The sequence below is a fragment of the Gallinula chloropus genome (assembly GCF_964237585.1).
Source record: "Gallinula chloropus genome assembly, chromosome: 9".
NCBI classification, from domain to species: Eukaryota; Metazoa; Chordata; class Aves; order Gruiformes; family Rallidae; genus Gallinula; species Gallinula chloropus.
Window position 1 is genome coordinate 11,966,276 of NC_140094.1, and position 20,186 is coordinate 11,986,461.

General features: G+C 55.1%; 1 protein-coding gene across 4 annotated transcripts in view; it reads left to right on the forward strand.

The window, feature by feature from the left end:
* The first annotated feature begins 1,666 nt into the window (after positions 1–1,666).
* NTRK3 (neurotrophic receptor tyrosine kinase 3) overlaps positions 1,667–20,186 on the forward strand; it is a 212,273-nt gene continuing 193,753 nt past the window's right edge. For all 4 annotated transcript variants that reach the window (XM_084267860.1, XM_084267859.1, XM_084267861.1 and 1 more), the window contains exon 1: positions 1,667–1,957. In XM_084267860.1, the coding sequence (XP_084123986.1) occupies positions 1,710–1,957 (248 nt within the window). In that variant the 5' untranslated portion in view covers positions 1,667–1,709. The remainder of the gene's footprint in view (positions 1,958–20,186) is intronic.

Below are 20,186 nucleotides of genomic sequence, written 5' to 3' on the forward strand. Positions count from 1 at the left end.
CCTTGAAATATTTGGAGCCCTACACCTGTAATTCCTCCCTTCACCCGTGTTCCTGCCTGCAGCACCGTCCCTTTATCACCGTGTCTCTGTGCGGAGGAGCAGAGAGGCACGAAGCTATTGGGGGGGGGGGGGGGGGGGGGGAAGAGTGGGGGGGAAGGCATGCAGGAAGGCGCTGTGGAAAAGCAGAGCAAATTAAGCCGAGCTCTGATCTGCTTGGGTTTGTGCTTGCCAAAAATGCACCATGCATCTTAATTCGCTCTGCTGTTCAGCTCGCACTCACTGCTCTCCCGATGCCATTTCGGCGCTCTGAGCTCAGCCTTTTCAACACTTCAGGCTTCCTCTTTCAGGAATTTTTTTTTTTTTTTTAATTTTTTGCATGTCTGATTGCAGAATCTGCTGCAGGAGGGAAGGGGGATGGGGCGGGGGGGGGGGGAGAGCCTGGGGAAGGAGAACGGGAGCCCCGACCCTGGGTGCTCCTGCCTGCACTTCCCGGCAGCCGGCTGAGTCCCCGTTGCGTTTCGGGGAGGTGGGGGTTGTGTGCGTGTGTGTGTCTTTTCTAGAAAGTCCTTCCTGGGTGCTCTCCAGTCTCTTTTCTCCCACCCAGCCGTCTGATCTGCCTCTCGCTACGATCATCTAAAGAGGGGGGGGTTGGTGGGGGGGGGTGGTGTGTGTGTGGGGATAATTCTGTAACCCACACTGGTTTTTATTCTCTTCCAGTTCAGTTGAATCTTTCTTTCCTCTCCACCCTTCTGTCCGGATGGCGGGGGTGGGGGTTAGGGGGGGTAGGGGGACAACCCACCCAACAACCGAGCGAAAGGCAGCATCGTTCTCCTCCAAAAGACGAAAGAGCCTGAGAAAGCAGGAGCCGAGCCAGAGCCCCTCTGCTCTCCCCCAAGCACAAATTTAACCCCAGCTACAACTTTCCCTCTGCAGGCGGGGCTGAGCTGGGGCTCCAGCAGTGCTGGGGTGGGTTCCCCCCCCCCCCCTTCAGCCCCCTCCCCTAGATTGATTTTAGCGGAGAAGGAAAGGGGGGTGGGGTGGGGTGGGGAATCCTTTTTATTGCAGAGCCCGGCTCGCTTTGCAAACCTTCCTCCTCCTCCTCCTCCTCCCCTGCTTTTTGTGCCCGCCGCAGCAGGGCTGGCCAGGCCGGGGGAGGGAAGGGAAGAGAAGGGATGGGAAGAAGGGGAGGTCGCCCCCCTCCCCTCCTCTTCTCTCCTCTCCCCAGCCTCCTCTCCCTTCTGTGTGGTTTTTTTTGCAGGTGTGTCAATTTTAATTCTGCCCAGTAGGTGGGACTTGGTGACTTTCGCACCGTTTTTGTTATTTATTTATTTTTTTCCCCGGCTGCCTCCCCAGCCTCCCGTTGCAATCCTCCGGAGCGGCTGGTGGGGAGCGGCGGGCGGCGGGCGCAGGGCGGCCGGGCCAGCATGCATCCCCGCCCGCTGCCGCTGCCGCTACCGTAGCGGGAATTACAGCCTCTCCGAGCCAGCTGCCAGCATGATTTCATCTGCTGGAGGATTTTTGCGTCTGATCGCTTGAGGTTTTGTTGTGTTTTGGGGTTTTTTTTTTTTTGTTTGTTTTCGGTTTTTTGTTTGGTTTTTGGTTTTTTTTTTTTTCCTCCCTCTGTCTTTGTTTCCTTCCCCCTTTCCCCCCCTTCCCCTCCCTCCATCCCCCCCTTTCCTCCTCCTCTTTTTTAGAAGCAGCAATCGGAGATGGATGTCTCTCTTTGCCCTACCAAGTGCACTTTCTGGAGGGTATTTTTGCTCTGGAGCATTTGGGGAGACTATCTGCTTTCGGTGCTGGCTTGCCCTGCTAATTGTCTTTGCAGCAAGACAGACATCAATTGCAAGAAGCCGGATGATGGGAACCTCTTCCCTCTCTTGGAAGGGCAGGATTCAGGCAGCAGCAATGGCAACACGAGCATCAATATCACGGACATCTCAAGGAACATCACTTCCATGTAAGTGGGGGTCCCCTCGGGCTCTCCCGGGGCGCCGTCCCCTCCCGGCGGCAGGGTGCGGGGCTGGGCTGCCTGTGCAGGGCTCAGGTGCCCTCGGCATTGCTGCGCTGCCTGGCAGAGCTCAGCCCTGCTTCCCGTGCAGAGGACGCAGATCCGGCTTTCCCCCTTACCCCATGCCCACCCTCCTCCAACACTACCCACCCACCCAAAAAAAAAAAGAAAGCACCCCCCCAAAAAAAAACCAACCCAGCAACAGTTTGGCCAAAGCTTAAGAGGAATAAAGTAAATGAGATCTGATTCCTTAGCAGGAGAGAGAGCAGCAGGCAAAGATGCTAAAGCTGCTGCTTCCTTTAACTGTTTGCTTCTGCAAGGGAGGGGGGGACGCCACAGCTACACACAGCCACGTATTTATCCGAATTGGGCACGAAAAGCAAGTTCTCAGCTGCTTGTTCTTTTTTCGACACTTCAGTTCCGATCAGAATGTCTTTTTTTTTTTTTTTCCCTTTCCCCTTCTCTATTTCTCATCCCCACGACAGAAAACGCTCCCTTCTCTTCCCTGCCCTGACCCAGGGATCTGCGGTTTCTCCTTCTTGAGGGGAGAGGAAAAAAAAAAAAAACCCAAAAGAGGACAGTGAGATATCCCTTAAGTAGCTTATTTAAGTCTGATTGTTGTAATTTTGCAACTCGAAGTGGTGCGGCGATAGGATCTGTGTTTCCCTCCCGGGGTGGTGGCGGTGGGGAGAAGCATCGGAGCAGGGAGATATTTTTAGTTGAGCACTTTGCGTTTGTTTGCATGCTTGTTTATCTGGAAAAATCAACTTGAAGTTGCATTATCCTTGTTTGGAGAGGCAGTTAGCAAAGCCCATGTTAATCTCATCAGCGTGGAGTCGAGAAAGGAATATATTTCCTTCTCCTGAAACCATCATGCTGTGTGTGTGTGTGTGGTGTGTGTGTGTGCAGGGGGGGTGGGGGTGGTGGGGTAAAAAGATCCCCATCGCTTCCAATCTCTGCTCTTTATTTTCCAGTACATTTTTGGGTGAGATGAACTCTGAGCCATTTCATTATTCTAATGCTAATTGGAATGTGAGCATTTAGGGAAATGTAGCCCCCAGAGCAAGTTGCCAGTGGGAGTTGAGCAGCGAAGAGGTGGAATCTTTTATTCTGGCAGTTAAATGCAGCAAGGTTTGAAATGAGTAATGGAGGGGTGTTTATTTATTTATTTATTTATTTATTTATTTATTTATTTATTTCTTTCACCTCGATCGCACAGTTGCGTGGAGGGAGCCGGGGCTGCGCTAGGTCTCTTCCTGAGCCTGTTTTATTTGGTCACAGTGCAATTGCAGCAGAGCCACGGAGTAATTGCGGTGCCTCCTCTCTCGCAGCTCTGCTTGTCACCTTTGCTGGGTAATGATGATGGGAGCCGCTTCCCCCCCCTACCCCCACCCCCCCACTTCCTTACAGGTTCATGTGATCCCCAAGCAGGTTTTCAGCAGGTACCACTGACCCTGAACCCCCAGCCTTGCCTTTGCCTTGACAGCAAACCTCCTCTGCAAACCCATCAGGAATGGGGAAAGTAAAGGGGGGGGGGGGGGGGAACTAGTGCGACGCTCCCCTTCCAATTGCCCCATTATTTATCCTGCATCTTGCTGCTGGACTGTTTGCGATGGATGCCGGGGGGATGTGGGTGATGCTGGGGAAGTCAGAGAAACTCGTGTGTTTTTATTTATTTATTTATCCCCCCCCTGCGCTTGCTGTTTGTTGTGGTTTGGTTTTAACCCTTTGGGGGGCAGTGAGCAGCAGGAAAGGCTGCGAAGGATTTGGAAGCTGCCAGCGTTGAGTGAGGGTGCGTTGTCAGATGCACAGGCATACATCTGAACTGCTGTGAGAGGTAGTATTACACGGGTCCTTTGTGCCCAGAAAACGTCTTTACTGCTTTGAAATTGAAAAATGCTGATAAGGAGCCTGGAGAAAGGAGAGGGGTTAAAAAACCCAGAAAAATAAAGGAAAAGCAGACAACTGGGAAACAGAGACGTTGGTATTATTTTAGAGAGGAGCTTCTCTTAACTTGAGGAAGGAGGAGAAGGTGTCAGTTTTTGCTGGGTGTTGTAAGCATCTCTGCTCCACACTGAGCAAAGCACGTTCCCTCACCCTCTGCATCACCACCAGCCCCACGCTCTCCTTGTCAGGCTTGGGGGGGGGGGGGGGGGAGGTGTCCGAGGCACAGGATGAGGTGAACCCCAAAATGCCGTGATGGGCTGTGACTGAGCATGAGTGAAAACTTTCCCCAGGGGTCTGTGCTTGCTGGGGAGGCAGCAGTGATTTGTAGGGGATGCTTATGGGAGTAGAGGGACGGTTTGTGTAGCAGGGATGTTTCCTAGCTAAGGAGTCACTGCTGGGAACCAAGACTGAACTTGTCCATGCTCCTGCATGCGAGGCATTAGTCCTGCACCCTTTAATGCCAGGTTGGATGAGGCTTTGGGCACCCTGGTCTAGTGGAGGGTATCCCTGTTCATGGCAGGGAGTTGAACTGGATGATCTTTGAGGTCCCTTCCAACCCAAACCAGTCTGTGGCTCTGTGTGATTCTGTGATGGCAGGCCTCTCCTTGTCAGCCCCTACATCATGGGTGCTGGGGTGAGAGATGCATCGAAGCCCAGCCTGGTCATCGCTGAATCACTCCCAGCACGCGGGTCTGATTCAGCTGGGCACCGAGGGGCGGTTCCCCCTGTCTGCTGTGCTCACGGGGGGCTTGGCTTTGCCAAGGATCTCACCTCATTTGTGGGCAGCTAGTGGGCAAAAGCACCTTCTCCCACCGGGCTGGGGGTGACTAGCGGAGGCTTACCCCTATCCCTGCAGCCAGGGGGGTGTGATGCTCCAGCAGCAGGCCGTGAGGGAATCGGTGGTCTGTGCTCTATCCTGCTGCTGGTGAGAGGACAGATGGAATGTGGGGTGGTGAAACCACTGCTGGGCTGAGTGGGGCTTTATTTGTGTCCAAAAGACAAGCTCAGCTTGGCAACCGGAGCTTGGGTGGTGCTGATGAGAGGCTCCCAGTGCCCATTCGGAGGGATGAAGCAGTGTGAGCCAGCTCCCAGGGCTCATCTATCTTGCTGTCTTGAGGCAGGGCAGAGGCCACTCCATGCCAGCCCACCTCACTCAGACAGGTGTCCCCCAGAATCGGGGGGCCAAGCCATCAGGAGCTTTGGGTTATTTCACATCTCAGCCACTGATGAGACCCCCAAGGCAAGGATGACAGAAGAAGGACAGGAGATGTGTAGCCTGTAGCACTGCCCATGGAGACTGGCAGGGCAGGGCAGTCCTGTGGATGGCCACGATATGGTACCCTATCTCTGAGCCTCCTGTCATACCCCTCAAATGAATGGCCTTCCCTTCAATTGCTGCTGCTGGTTTCCCACCCATACTCATTTTGATGAGAACATGACAGATGCATTTTGGGCTGGATGGTCCCTGGTTTGGCCAGGATGAAGGCAGGGGGACCGTGACACACAATCTCTGTGCAAAACCAGGTGGTGTCAGGTTAAGGGTAAAGCAGGAGAAGGGCAGGAGGTTCCTGCCCTTAGATAGAGGAGGAGGTTGGGCTGGCTGATGTCCCTCTGCCCATTCCTGGCCTGTCCAGAAATGGATCCAACCTCAGATTGCATCCCTGGGGACGTGGCTCTGCACACAGCAGTCCCTGCAAGAGCTGCCAAGGCTCCTGTCCAGCTGTAGGGCAGTTTGGATCCCGTCTGACACAGCTCTAGTTTGGAGTCATGGTGCTGAATTTCCCCCTCCTGACTCAGGGAAAGGACAACTATGGGGCTTTGCCCCCGTTCATGCCACTGCTTTTCCTTGTGCAGCTGGGTGGCCTCTGCTGTGTCCCCAGCCAGCGTGACTTCTGGGGATGCTCAAGCTTCCCCTAACGCGGCCTCCCCCCTGCAGCGCGGGGCTCCATCCGTTGCAAGGCCTCCCTAAAAATCTCAGATGCACAGGGAGAACTTTGATCCCAGAGGTCCCGCGACATGAAACCCCCCCTGTCCCTGCGTACCCAGCAGCCGGGGCGCTTGGCACCGCGTCGGCACGTGTGGCACTGTAGGGGTCTGGCTGGCGCCGGGGGCAGCCGGGCTTGCCTGTGCCGCCACATGCCGGGGTGATGGCGGGCGCCGCGTGCTGGCGGCAGGCCGGGGAGTTACCCTTCTGGCAGCGTGGGCAGCGCCTGCGTGCGCCGGCACGGCGCGTGGGGAAGGACGGACGGAGGAGTTTGCCATCTGGGCCTCCCTACTTCTCAGCTGTTGCTATGGCACTGCAGAGATGCTGCCAGGCAGGCGGGGACGGCCTGCATTTGTCACCCCTGGGCTCCCTCCAGGTAGGGAAATGTCCCCGGTATGTAAAGCCTTGCTCTCTGGGGGATAATGTTGGGGTAGGGTGGGGTTTTTTTTTTGTGATGAAATAACTCAATGAGTGGGTTTGCAGGGTTTATTTGTGCAGCTTGTAGCTGCCTTCAACAAGGTGAGATGAATTCAAAGCAGCCCAAGAGGAGGTGGGTCATGGAGCACTGTGGGCTGCAGGGTTTTGAGGTCTCACTTGTGGGACCAAGGGGAAGCACCTTGCTTCCCCCCCCCACCTCCACCCCACCACTGGACAAGATGATCAGCCCCATCCTTTCCTGCTGGGCTGTCCCACCAGTTTACGGCAGCATCTGCTCCATCCCGTGGGCCTGGCTGGGGGTGGGAGAGCCACGTCAGAGCCGGGCGCTGTGGGGGGTGAGCGGCAGCGCAGCCCCCACTCGCTGCGCGGGAGCTGGAAGCACGTGGCATGGGGGAGAGTGAGGGGGTGCATGGAGCAGCAGCACCCCTTCGCTGCCGGTGCTGGGAGAGGCGAGGCACTGGTGATGCCTATGTGTGCCTACATCTGGGAAGGAGGAAGAGGAGGAGGAAAGAAAGGAAGGGCAAGCATCTTCCTGGAAGGGCAAGCATCTTCCTGGAAGGGCTGGAGGAAGCAGAACTTGCTTTGGTGGCTCAAGCATCCAGGAAAGGGGCTTCTGTGATGCTCAGGTTGGCCATTACTCTGCTTCACTTTTCCCCTCTCTGTGAGTGAGCCGCAGTGTGCCCTGTGTGTCTCGTGTGCTGCTGCTCTCTGGAGACGAAGGGCTCTGTATTCCCAAAGCCTCCTATCCCGTTGTTCCTCCCATCTCCTGGTCCCAGAGGCTTTGGCTGCTGCAGAGACCATTCAAAAGGTCTCTAATTCAATCCAGCTTTGTTCTGCAGGGCCCTTGTTTACGCAGAGCGGCTGTCCCAAAGGATGTTAGCATGGGGGACGTGGGTGCAGCATGAGGAGGACCGAAAAGGGTGCAGAGACTTTTGGGACAAGGAGGTGGGCTGAGGTAGGGTCTCGATGCTCTAGAGGTGCTTTAAGCTGGCAGTACTGATCCTGGCTGCCCCTGTATCATCACACATGCATCAGGGGATTGGGTCTGAGGTGGGTGCTGCCCTGTGCACCAAAGTAGCTAAACTTCTATGAGGGGTACGCAGGGCTGACTTGTGTCCCCCCCCCCCCGCCTGGCTGCTGCCTCCTGCTAGTAAGGCCTTTCACCCTGCTGACTAATCCCAGAGAGCCACTTGCCTGGCACGGGGGGACCTCCCGTACTTCTGCAGCCCTCCAGGCCACGTGTGGGGCAGAGCAGAAGGATCTGGGCTAGAGGAACCATGAAAGATGTTTTTTTGGACGAATTGGCTGCCAGGGCCAGGTCTCAGCTTGGCTTTCCCAGCAGCTGCTGAGCTAATGCTGAACAGAGGGCATCAGGCACCCAAGGGTTACAGCTCTGCTTTGTCTGGGACATGGGATGCCTGCTGGGTTGATTCATCTGACTTTTTGTGCCAGAGTCTGCTGGTGCCTCTGCCCCCATCATGCTCAATTCCACCAGGATCCCCAAGTGCTCCCCAGCCGTGTCTGCATGGCCTGGCTCTGCTTATGGCCCATACCATGTGTTACCTCCAGGGAGGAGACAATTTTGGTGCCTGCCAGGACTTATCAGGCTTTGTCTGAGCCAAATATGGGGCCTGAGCTGCTGCCCAGATAGGAGTAGCTGATGACCCAGTTGGTTTAGGGGTACATATGCCCTCATCTCATGCAGGGTTTGTGGAGGTCTAAATCACCTCTGCCTACCAGCTTGTCTCCCCGGGTTTGCAGAAGTGAGCTGGAGATGCTTTGGGTCTAGGACAAGTGTTTCATGGGAGATAGAAGCAGAGATGGAGGGGAAGAGGAGACTGAGGAAGGACCTGCCTTACTGCCCTTGGTGGCTGAGAGATGTGTTGCCTCTGGCTTGGGGCTTTCGTAGAGATCAGGGTAAGGTCTCTGGGTCTGCTCTGTTCCATTACCTCAGACTTGTGGAGGGTCACACCTTCACATGCTTTGTCATGAGGCTGCCTGTGGTCTCCCTAAAGCCTCTCAACCATTGGTGCACCCCTCAATGACCCTCAGTGAACCCCTCAAACAAGCCATGTGATGTTACACGGGATCACCCTTGGGGAGCCCCGCAGGTAGGCCATACTCTGATGCTGCCCAGCACTAGCCTGGCACACTGGCTTGTCCTGCTCCGTGCAGTGCCCATGCTGGGTGTTGCCATGAGTTTATGGTTGGATGACGTGTATCCTGTTCAAGGGGTCTGCAGTGAAGCAGGGAGGGAACCAGCCCCTGAGCCTGTCAGGCTTCCAAGAGGCAATGTTAATCCTGCTTGTAACTGGGTGTATTATTTACAGGGCACTGTGCAGTAGCAGCAATTTTGAGCTTTGGGTTTCCTGCAGCGGGGAGTTTGTGGGTTGTGTAGGTGTTTTCTAAGCAGGTGTGTTTGACAGCGGCGTGTGGGCTCTGATCTCCCCCGAAATTCTCTCACTCTCCCCTCTGTGCCAAGGGGCGCACAGCGAACCTCCTTCTCCCCTGCCCCCGAGGTGGTGCTGCGGGGCTAGTTTCTTGCTCAGACACTGAAGTGTGCCGATGGCGGTGGATACCGCAGGCGCTTCGTGCCCCTCATGAAGATGAGGACCAGCAGCACCCATTGCCCCACGCGATGCTCGGGGTGCTGGAGCGCCAGGAACCTCAGCTGCAGCGTGCTGGTTCCCCTTCTTCTCCCAGCCTTGCGGGGCTGGTGGGGACAGAGGCTCTTTGTGGGGGAGCTCCTGCAAACGAGCAGCTCCGTGGATGTGCCACAACCCCCGGCTCCCCCCGCAACGGTTGGGGCACCCGAGGCCCGGCTCAGCGCCGGGCAACCCTCCGCCCGCCCCAGCCCCGGCTCGTCCTCTCCCTTCCGGCCGCTGGAGGGTGGTGGTGCCGCTAGAGGGCAAGCGGCAGCGCGGGAGAGCCGGGCAGCGCGGCAGGAGAGCCGGGCTCCGGGCCGCCGGCCCAGGCTGGGGGGAGCCGCTCGCCGGCCGGGGGCACCGGGAGTGCGGGAGCGGCGGGGGCTGCTGGGCCTCGGGGCTCAAGTCGCCGCCTGCTCGCTGGGTGCCATGCGGAGAGGAGGGTTTTCTGTCGGGTGCCGGTGCTGCTGTGCCGCCCTTGGGCTTCCCAGCCGGGCGTGTCGGTCCCCAGGCGGGACCCCGCGGTGACACGCGGTCCCCTGGCTCCGCTGGGTCGCGGCTTTGTCCCCTGGCTCCGCTGGGTCGCGGCTTTCTCCTCTGCGCTGCTGTGGGAGGATGGATGCGCTCGGTGCTCTTGCAACAGGGTCCTACAGCCCCAGTGCCTGAACCGTGAGGTGATCCATGGGGGGGTTTGGGAAGGGCTTGACCCGGGGTGCTGTGGGGAGGTGTTTAGGGGCTGTTTTGACGGGCTGGGGAAGAGGTTGGGGTGGTGTTCTGCTGGTTACATCTGGTCTGTGGCTGTGTGTAATCCACAAGGAAGCACCTTGCTCTGCCTGTTTTACTGATGGGGAAACTGAGGCACGGAGCTGCAGGGTAACCAGAGTTGGGATGGAGACCCTTCAGCCCAGCACCAGGCAGGGTCTAAGGAGAATGGAGAGGGGATAAACAAGGATGCATTGAACATCCATGGGAAGTCTTCCTAGAGAAATCCTGGGTGTAGAGGCCAGAGGGCACAGGATATATCTGGATGGGGTGGCTTCGATGCTCTTTGCTTCTCTGATTAACCCTTTGCTAAAGGGGTTGAATGGAGGCTGGAGGGTTAAAGAAGCCATGTGTCCTTCTCCAAGGGGGAAAGGCTGTGAAAAGCCTAGTGCAAGATGGGGAGAGGGTTTGTGGCGATAGAGAGCTGGGTTTGGCCTTGCAGAATACTCCATGTGCAGCTCCTGGGGGATATCACATCCTTCCTGGAAGATGGGCCAAAGATGGGCTGGTTCTTTCCATGCTGGCTATTGCCATGTGCAGCCAGTGTGGTGGAAGGGCTGTGACATGCAGGGGTCCCCCAACACAGCAGCAAATGGGTTCCCAGCATCACCCCAGTGGTGATATTTGGGTGGTTGTCTGTGGGGGTAGGACATGCATTAGAGCTATGATATTGCTCACTTCATTTGAAGAAAAGCAGATTCAAATTTCTCTGGACTCACCTGGAAAGGCTGCACTGGAGTCAGCCTTGCTGCTTGTGCCCTTGAGCAGCTCCATCCTCCATGTACCACTGTTTCCAGACCCCATGGGGCTGGGGGTCCTGCCCTGTCCCCCTTCATGTGAGACCTGGCCCCTGCTTGCCTGGAAGAGTAGCACTGGGAAAAACTCTGTGCTGTATTTTTAGCTTGTTTTCATGTGACCTAGCAGTTGGGGAGCTGAAGGAGAAGTCAGAACCATGTGTGCAGCCAGCTTTCCTCCAGCTGCCACCCACTGCTTTGGTATAGATGATAATGGACTCTGTTAGTGACCATCTCCATCCTGTAACCCTCTCCAGGATGTGCCATTCTGTGCCACCTTTCCCTTCTCCCAGCTTTGGTGTGCTTAAATGGAAAGAAAAAGTGCATTTTAAATGAAAACCAAAAGTCCCAGCAGTGGGGCAGAGAGGATTCCCAAGGGAGTGTGATGGTGTGATCACACAGATGGGTGGCTTGGGGTGCTTCTCCTTGACCTTGGTGCTTTTTTTTTTTCATTGAAATATTACATGGCCTTGGGACCCTAGGGCTCTGGGAAAAGATGCAGTTTGATGCCAAGCCTGTGCATCCCCTTCCTTGCAGCCCTCCCATGGCTCTGTGCTAGGCTGGGTTGTTCTGGGGAGGGTACAGGGCACTGGTGCCTTAGCTGGCTGCCCCACACTGTCCCAGGGGGACTGAGAAGTGGGTAGGAGCAGATGTGAACATGATGAAGTCCCCATCCTCCTGGGTTGTGTAAGGCTGCCCCTTAACTAGCTCTCCCTGAGCTCTCCCCAGGCGGTTCCCACTAGGAGATGTTAATGTGGAAATGCTCAAACAGACGCTGGGAATCTGAGTGCTGCTGAGGACCCTGCGTGCTCAGGGATTTGGCAGGATAAATTAGGAGTATGAATGCTCAGCTGAGCTGCAGTGATGCCAGGCTCTAACTCCTGACCCTGCCAGGACATGAAGCCATGTGGGGCAGAGCATGTGTGCCTCCAGCTGCTGATATTCCTTCTGTTCCTGGAGCTGCTCTGGTCTCATCCCCCATCATGTGCTCTCCGTGGAAATGCTCTGCAGTGTCCTGGGCTGGGAACCAGGAGTCCTGGCTCTCCAGTCTGTGACCCAGTGTGCAAATGCTCCCTTGGGCTGCCTGCCCTTGTACTGGGCTACAGCCCTCCTCCTGCCTGCTTCTAACCCAGGCAGGCAAGAGCAGCTTGGGCATCCCTTGTGTCCATCCCAGTACAGCTGGGATGGCCTCTGGAGAGCTCTGTGACTTGTGTGGCTTGGAAAGACCTCTCTTGTCCCCCAAACCTCTTGCCTCCAGGATGTGGCTGGGTGCTCCTGACACAACAATGTGGGTTCTAGTTTTGACTGACTCCTACTTGCCTGTGTTCTCCCAGGAAAAGTGAGCTGAAAGCCATCGGATCACTTGGTGGCTGCTGCCAAGCAGCCTGGGGAGCAAGCAAAGTTCAGTGGGACACAGGGTCAAGGATGCTGTGTGTTCCCAGATTCCCAGCCTGCTGAGAGCATCCCTGTCCTCCTGGGGTTCTCCCTGTGCCCAGTTCAGAGAAACTAAGTGTTACTGGGAACTGTTTCCTGGTTTGAGCCTCACATGGGCTCTGGCTGCATCTGTACTGCTAGATGTCTCACAGGCTGTCAGAGGCTCTGCAGTGGGGAGGGCAGAATAGCACAGAGCCAGGTCAGCATCAGAGCAGCAGCCTGGTGCTCCTTTGGCAAGTGCTGTGCCCCTCGTTTCGGGTTGAGGCAGATGCTGGAGATGTTTTTGGCAGCATCAGAACAAAGCCTGAGCTTGAGGAGTGTGTGCAGGACACCAGCATGGTGCAGGGGTGCTGGCTGGGCAGGGAGGGTCCAGCACAACAGGGAGCTCTGTGGGACCTAGGGGGTTAACAGCAAGGTGCAGGCACAGCCGGAGCAGATTTGGGAGAGGCAGGGCCTAATGAGGCTGAAGAGGTATCAGGTGGGAGAGTTGGGGGGGGTGAGTATTGTGTGTGTTGCAGTTGTGGAGAGCAGGTAGTGTAGTGCTTCTTGCAGGGTGCTGCAGTGCTGGTTTTGGGAAGAGGGACTGGAACTCTTGTCAGGTATGAAACTGTGGGCATCCTGCCCTGGCACTGGGGAGCTGGTCACTTGTAGCTGGTCCCCAGAGGGGTGAGGCTGCCTGCTTGCTGATGGGCTGTGGTGATGCATGTTGGTGCTGGTCTTTGTTTTCTCCCCAGTGCTTTGTGAGTTGATCCTCTGGCCCTCAGGACTGCAAACCCTTTGGTCCTTGGTTGTAGCTGAGTCCCTGTCTTGGGGCCGAGAGTCACCACTTTGGGAAACCCTGCCTGGAAACCCTCCTCCCTGTGCTTTGCCCTGCTTGTGTCCTCCTCTGGGTCTTTGTGGCTGAAGTCCCAGATGTCCCCAGCCTGATTTGTGCCTGGTGTTGCTTTGTGCTGCAGATAAGCTCTCCCCTCTAGGAGGGGTTGTGGTGAGATCCTCAGGCTTTACCCCAGGCTTGTCCCTAGCCCCAAGCAGACTGCCCAGCATCTGGCATGCCCTGGCTTGTCCTGACCCTGGGAGAAGGATCCCTGCCTTCCAAAAGATGTGGGTAACATAGATTTATTTATTCAGAGACTTAATTAGCATGTTTAAATATTAAATAGTAAACAAACTGCGTCTAGTGGGATCAACATTTACAAACAGGGATTTTTATTTTTTTCCCCCTCTCTGGGACATGCACTTGTTTAAGTGTTTGAGGAGGAGCAGCTGCCTGTGGGCTCTGCTGATGGGTGAGACCCACAGCCTGCTGGTGAAGGAGGGGGAGAAGATGGGAGTGCTGGGGCATGGACAGATAAGGAGGGCTGGGGAAAAAAGGAGGCAGAGCAGAAGCAATGCACGCTCAGACCATAGGTGTTTGGGAATTGCAGAGCTAAGTGCTGGATTTAGGTAATTCTCTGCAGGATGTGCCATTCCCCTCCTACCCAGGCAAGTGGAATGGGACAGGCGGGAGATGGAGGAGGTTCCTGCCATGGCACAGCTAATCGCAATCAAAAGGTGGTGGTCCCTGCAAGGGGAGGTGGTTTGCAGCTGATCAGCATCCTATTATCTCTGCAAATGGAGGCCTGCCTGGTAGCGGATTACACTGGGGGTTATTTATTGGCAAAGCACTGTACAGTTTTAATTTTTCCTTTTTGCTTATTCAGGCTTTAGCTCCAGAGGAAAATAGCCTGGGGTGGCTTTGAAATGGATTCTCTCTGCACCATTAACTTATTCAGTGAGTTTAATGGGCCTTTTTTTTTTCTCTGAGCCTTGAAGCCACCATTAAAAGGCAGAGATTTATAAAAGCAAAGATACTCCTGAGCTTTAGTCAAACTTTGGGGTAGAGGGGTGGGGGCAATGGTGTTGCTGCTGCCTGGGGTTTGGGCAAAGATATTCAGGGTGTTGCTCAGGCGTGTCATGACGATGCTGCTGTTTGTGCCTCTCTGGAAGTTTCTCACGTGGAAGAGAATCAGGTTGCTGCCCCGGTGCTGCCTGTGTGTTCTGTGCTGGGCAGATGTCACTGAGGAGCTGTGGGATCAGCAGGGCTGAGCTGTGAGCAAGCCCTTGCTGTGATGGAACGTTACCTGTGCTGTCGTGTGTTGGGATGTTGCTGGCTGCGACTAACAACCCCTCTGTGCTGCAAAGCTGCTGTCTCCAGGCTGAGGGAGGGAAACTTCTTCTCTTGCTTTGTGCAGGCTGCTTACAACTTTATTTTCACCTGGTTTATGCCACGCTGAGGCTGGGTAGTGCTTGATGCTTGGAGCTTTTCCCCTCCTTCCCTCTGCTGTACCCCTGTGCTGAGCAGCCCAACGCTGTGAGAAATGGGGTGTCCCCCGCAGGGGTTGCACTTGTTAAGCATGTGGTGCAAAACAGGGTGAATAGGGAAGGAGACTAAAGGCCTGAATGAATTCCCTCTTTCTAGGGCTCTTCTAGGACCAACCTCTCTACCTTCTGTGTTGTGAACCAGACCTGGTGTCTTCTGGGGGAATAAATGTAGCCATGTGTGAGACATGGCTTGGCACGTCATCTTGGGGCACCCTCCTGCTGCACAGCCAAATCTTGGGTCCTCACACCACGATGTGTTGCAAGCATCACTTCTCTGCAGGCAGCCTGAGGCTTGTACCCCTGATGGGAAGCAGTGGCAGTGGGGTTTCCTGGCTTGCTCCTGAACATTGAGTCGAGCTGGTCCTGGCACCTCCTGTGATGGCAGAGGCTGGTGTGGTGCCTGTCATGCTCTTCTGAATGTCTCTCACAGAGAGGTGCGTGCAGGTGGGGGGGATGTTGCAATGTGTGGGGTGGCAACCAGAGTCGTGGTGCTGGGGCAACTCTTCCTCTATGATCCTTGAGGTTCACCCCTGCCATTGTGATCAGGCCAGGCTTAACCTGTGTGTCTCCCTGCCCAGTCTGGCACCTGCTATCTCTGGGGTGCTGCCAGTATGAGCCTGGGCTGGGACGTGTGGGGCAGCTTGGGGCCCAAACGTGCTGCCACCCCTGCCAGCCCTGCTGCAGTTCAGGCATGGGAGGAAGATGTGGTGGGAGAGGGAAAGGACCTGCTTGCCCAAACCTAAGTGCTCAGGGATGCCTATATGTGGCTGCCCCAGCCCCTGGCTCCTGTTGTGTGCTGGAAAATGGGAATGGAGACTGGGTGATGTGACCTGTGTGTGTCTGTGTTGGTGACCCTGGGGCTGGCTTGCCTGCCCTGCTGCAGGATAGAGGCATGGCTGGCTGTGACCCCTGCCTGCTGGTCACCAGTCTGGCAGCCCCATCCTGGTGGTGGTGAGGAGTCTTGGCAGCAGGAGAAGGACTGCCTCATTGCCAGAAGATGGGCTGGATCAGACCCTGGCAGTGAGGGGCTGTGGGGCTTGCCAGAAGGAAGGGCCTCCAGCCTGAGGAGGAGATGTCTGAGGATTTTGCTATTTGTAGCCTTCTAGAGGGACTGACCACTGAGCCGGGCCTTGGAGTGCTGCCTTGGGGTGGTGGCAGTGCAGGGCTGCACTGAAATGACCCTGAGGGTGCCGTGGCCAAGCAGAATTCAGCTGTAGTGATGGTGTGGGTCCCCAGTGCTGGCCAGTCCGTGACCTGCAGGGCAAGGGGCAGGCTTGTTGTCAATCCATTTGTGCATGTGCCCCTCCCCAAGTCACTGTGCTCTGGGGAAGGAGACACTCATTTCCCAATAAGCACCCATAAAAAGTACTTCTGCCCCTGTAAATCCTTGCCTCCTCGGTGCTACCTGCTGTGTAAATTGCTGCTGACCCTGTAAATCACCCTCTGCTGTGCTCCACCTCCCCTGAAACTGGCCCTTCCCTGTAAATCCTCTGTCCCCATCAGTTTTCTCCTGCCATTCCCCTTGCTCTGCCTGTGCCATAAATTCTGAGCCCTGGTGAGGCTGGGAGGGATGTAGGGAGGAAGGGTGCAGTGATGGTTGATGGAGGGCAGCTGCCCTGGGGTGAGTTAATCCCTCCCAACAGCTCCCCTGGGAGACTCACTTGCTGGTGGGAGCTGGTGGAGGATGTTTTTCCCGGCTGCCCACAGAGAAGGTCATCCTTGTGCTGGAAGTGGGACAGGACTGGGCTGTCATCTTCAGTGCCTGGGCTGCAGCCAGCTGGGTGCGAAACGGAGGATGTTGCTGGAGCCTGAGTCTGAGCACAGGCATCCCAGCCCTTGGGAGGGCTCCTGGAGCAGGCTGCTCCCTCAGGACACGCTTCTGAGATGTGAAAATAGTGAGAACAAAGAGAAAATCTCTGTTATCCCTTGAATGCTCGGGGTCATCCCATAGCCTAGCTTCACCGTGCCCTTATTTGAGCTCCTTTCAGTGAGCACTCGAGGAGCTGTGGGCAGCAGAAGTCTTTTGTGGTAACGGAGGACAATCACCTGAGCTTCTGCTGGATGCTGGTACCCTGTTTCTGAGCCCTGAGTTGCTGAAATTACCATGCTGTGCCCCCCCCCACCTCCCCCGATGCTGGGACAGCATGTAGGAGCTGCGGCAAGGGCTTTGGCAGATAGGTGACTTAGGGGAGGTGTAGTAAGCCAAGCATGGGGACATCAGCTGGGTGCTATGAGGGCGTGAAGGGCTGTGCTAGGGTGTGAAAGAAGAGATATTTGTGATGTTAGGGGAAGGGCTGTGAGTAGAGCTGATGGCTTGGCCCATGCAGGTGGCTTATCCTTGATCTGGGCTGGTAGAGCTGCTGCTTTGCTATGGTGGGGTCTCCCAAGGCTGCATGTGCACCAGGCACCCAGATGGGAGGCTTGGATGCTGCATGTTGTTCGGTGTGCAAAACGCTGAGACTTGATGTGCCCAAGGACTTAGTGAGCAGAAACAGATTATGCTTGGAGTTGCCTTTTTTGTCCTAATGAGCAGGAGGGAGCATTGCCCTGAAATCTGTAAGCAGCTCTGCCCTGCTCCCCCAGAGGTCAGTGGAGCATGCAGCAGAAGGTGCACAGTCAGAGCTAGGATGGGCTCACCAGAGCATTTTGGGCGTGGTGCTATCCACAAAATTGCTGTGGGCACACAACACAGGTTTTAGAGGCTGCTTCATGGCTCCCTGTGGAGGAAACACTGCAGGAGATCTGAGCACCTTGTGACGTGGTTCTCTGGGTGCCCCAGATCCCCAGGGTGTGAGTGGGAAGCTGGGCTGCCACATACCAGCTTAAGATAGGGGAGCGCAGCCCTTTCTGACTGATCTCTGCAAGCCCCAAGCCGGGAGGAGCTTCTCCAGCCTGAGTTGTCCAGGGTTTGGTTTATTGAGCTGCTGGCCCTGACCCACCATGGACCACACGCGTCCTCTCAAAAGGCACCACCCCATGTCACTTGTGGCTCTGCTCTCCCTGATCACCTGGAGAACAGTTGCCAGCAGACATGCAAGAAAGGCGAGGTGATGTTCGATTTGGGCATTAATATGAATTGCTGGCATTGCTGTCAGCGCCCTGCAACGGACCTGGGCTTGACCCAGCTGGGTGTTTCCTTTACACCTTTCTCCTACTGCCAAACATCCTTCACTTATTATTTTTTTTTTTCCTTTGTTTGGATTAGTTTTTCTTCTGTATCTTGTGTCTGAGGCCGGTTGTGTATTAACACCGGGCTTACGGTACCGCCGTGCTCCGGCTTTGGAAGGAAGACGTGTAGAGCAGAGATGTGTACGGTGGCAGCGTGGGGATGCTAACAGCACTGGGGAAAGGCAGGGGGCACTGGAGGAGAGCAGAGGCAGATTTTCCAAATCCATATAAATAGCAAAAAATAAATTTCTAGCAAACGCTCCCAGTCCCACAGTATTAAGAAAGTGAAGCACTGGAGGATAAGGAAAGCACGAGCAATAACAGCAGGGATTTAGAAAGAATAAATCTTGCCAGACAAACCTGATTGCTTTTTCTTTTTGATGGAATCGCAAAATTAGTGGCTGAGCAGAACGTGGAAATCCTCATATATTTGGATTTAGCAAAGCATTTGATATAGCGTCTCGCCAAATCTTACTCTTCAAATTAGTTCAGTTTGCCTTGGATATGACGCTGCCAAATGGACTGAAAGCTGGCTTAGGGCCCTAAACAAATAGCCATGGGCTGGGTTTTTTGGGGAGAGGGGAAGCTGTGGGAGCAAAGGTTAAACACCCCCCTCCCCAAAACCCCAAAAAACTCCAACTAATAATAATAACCCCCCAGAAATGTGGCCTCAGTTTGAGGCACCTTATTACAGGAATACTGACAGAAACTGGGGAGCATTCAGAGCCTAACAAGAAGGGGGGGGAAGCCTTTGGAAGGGTCAGATTACCCTTGGGAGAGAAGTAGGGGCTGAGAGAGTCCAGGGGCTGGAGGCATTTCAGGGAGGAGCAGGTGGTGGCCTGTGGGGCTGGTATGAATATTTGGGTTGTTGTTGGGACCTGGCAGCGAGCGCCTCAGCGCCTTCGCCCCCGCGCAGCGGAGAATCGCTAAGCTGCCCATTTCACGGCCCTTTCCAGATATTATCGAATAAGCAGGGGAAAATATTCACCGTGACTGTCAGAAAGAACATCCCTGACCGGGGGACCTGGGCACGTTTCCTCCGGGGAAAATCTTGAGTCTCAGAGCAGGCGTGAGGAGATGGCCCCTGGGCAACTTGGGGTGGTGGATGGGGGTTTTCCTGGGTGGTGGGCTTGGGTAGAAAGCCAGGAAGTGGTTGTAGCTGCCTCGAGGTGCTGCCTTCTGCAATGTCTGTGTCTTGCAGGCATTTATTTATCATCAAGGAAAGGGCTGGGAAACTGCTTGTGACAGCTGGCATGCAGATGTGTCCCTAAGGGAGGATGGCCAGGTCCCCAGTGGAGGGTAGCGAAGTCCCTGCACCTTTAAAGACTTGTAGAGAGGTGATTGGCACCCAGGTCACCTTGCAGAGGTAGGATAGGATAGCTTGATGCCCCTCACAGAACTTTATGTGAGGGATTGATCCCCCTGTAGAGGTTAGAGCTGTGGAGGTCTTTCAGTGGTATCATTTATGAAGGCATGTGTCTGTCTAACATGCTGAGCTCTTGAGGAGTCCTTTAGCAGTTGTTTGGGGCCTGGAAGAGATGCAGAGTGTGTGGTGCCTCTTGGCATAAGTATAGTGTTCCCATGAGGTGAGAAGATGTGTGTGTGTCCATCAGTAACAGCTCTTTCAGACTGGTTGGGTATTACTGGTGCCATTGCCCCCTTGCCAGCCCAGCGGGATGGCTTGGGTGAGCCAGGCCTCCCTGTTTATCTTCTGAAGCAATTCTGTGTGTTTTGCTAGAAAAACTTTGAGGGAAACTTCCAGTAGAGGAAAGGTGGCTTGTCTGAGGGGTGCTGCTTTGTGTGGGGTGCAGCTCCCTTGCACCCCTGAGGCAGTGCAGCGGGACAGGGGTTAGCTGGACCAGACCAGAGATTGGGGGAGAGGAGCCGTGAGGAAGAGCTGGACAAGACTCTTGGAAGATAGGGTGGCCTTGTGTTGGTGTCCTGGTGTCCCTGGGGAAGCTTGAGGTTTCTTCATCCTACTCTGGTCCTTCAAGTGGGTTCCCCCTTTGCACCACTCCCTGCCCAAGGCTGAGCCTGTTGGGGAAGGGGGAATGGGGGTGATGGGATGGGGCTGAACCAGACAAGGTTTGGGAGATATTTTTAGCTGTTCTAATTGTGGCAAATAAATGCCATTCTTACTTGTTGGGATTGAGCTACAGCTAAATCACAACTAGTTCTAATGATGATAATTACCGGATTTCAATATTTATAGAAACGGGCGCTTCCTTCGTATCGGCGGCTGCTGCTGTGCTCTCACCTTCACAGATCGAAACCTTGGCTCATTATCGCTGCAGCTATTTATTTACTTGCACATTTTTAACCCACAGATGGCAATGTATGAGAGATCTGAAATGATACGGGCCCGCCGGGGGTGTTGTAGTCTTTGGGCAGAAGCTGCAGGATGAATAGGGAAGCATCTCCTAAGGACCTGCCGGTTGGATTCTTGCTGTTTGGGCATCCTCAAAGGGATATTCTTGGGTCTGTGAAGCTTGCATGTGTCTGCCAGGGCTTAGCCCCCAAAGGGTGGAGGTGGCAGTGCATATCTTTGCATGCATTAGCACGGTGGATCGCTGCCTCTGATTGCTGCGTGTGCCGAAACACGTGCACGCTGTAACTGGGACAGAGCTTAAAGGTGAGATGACACA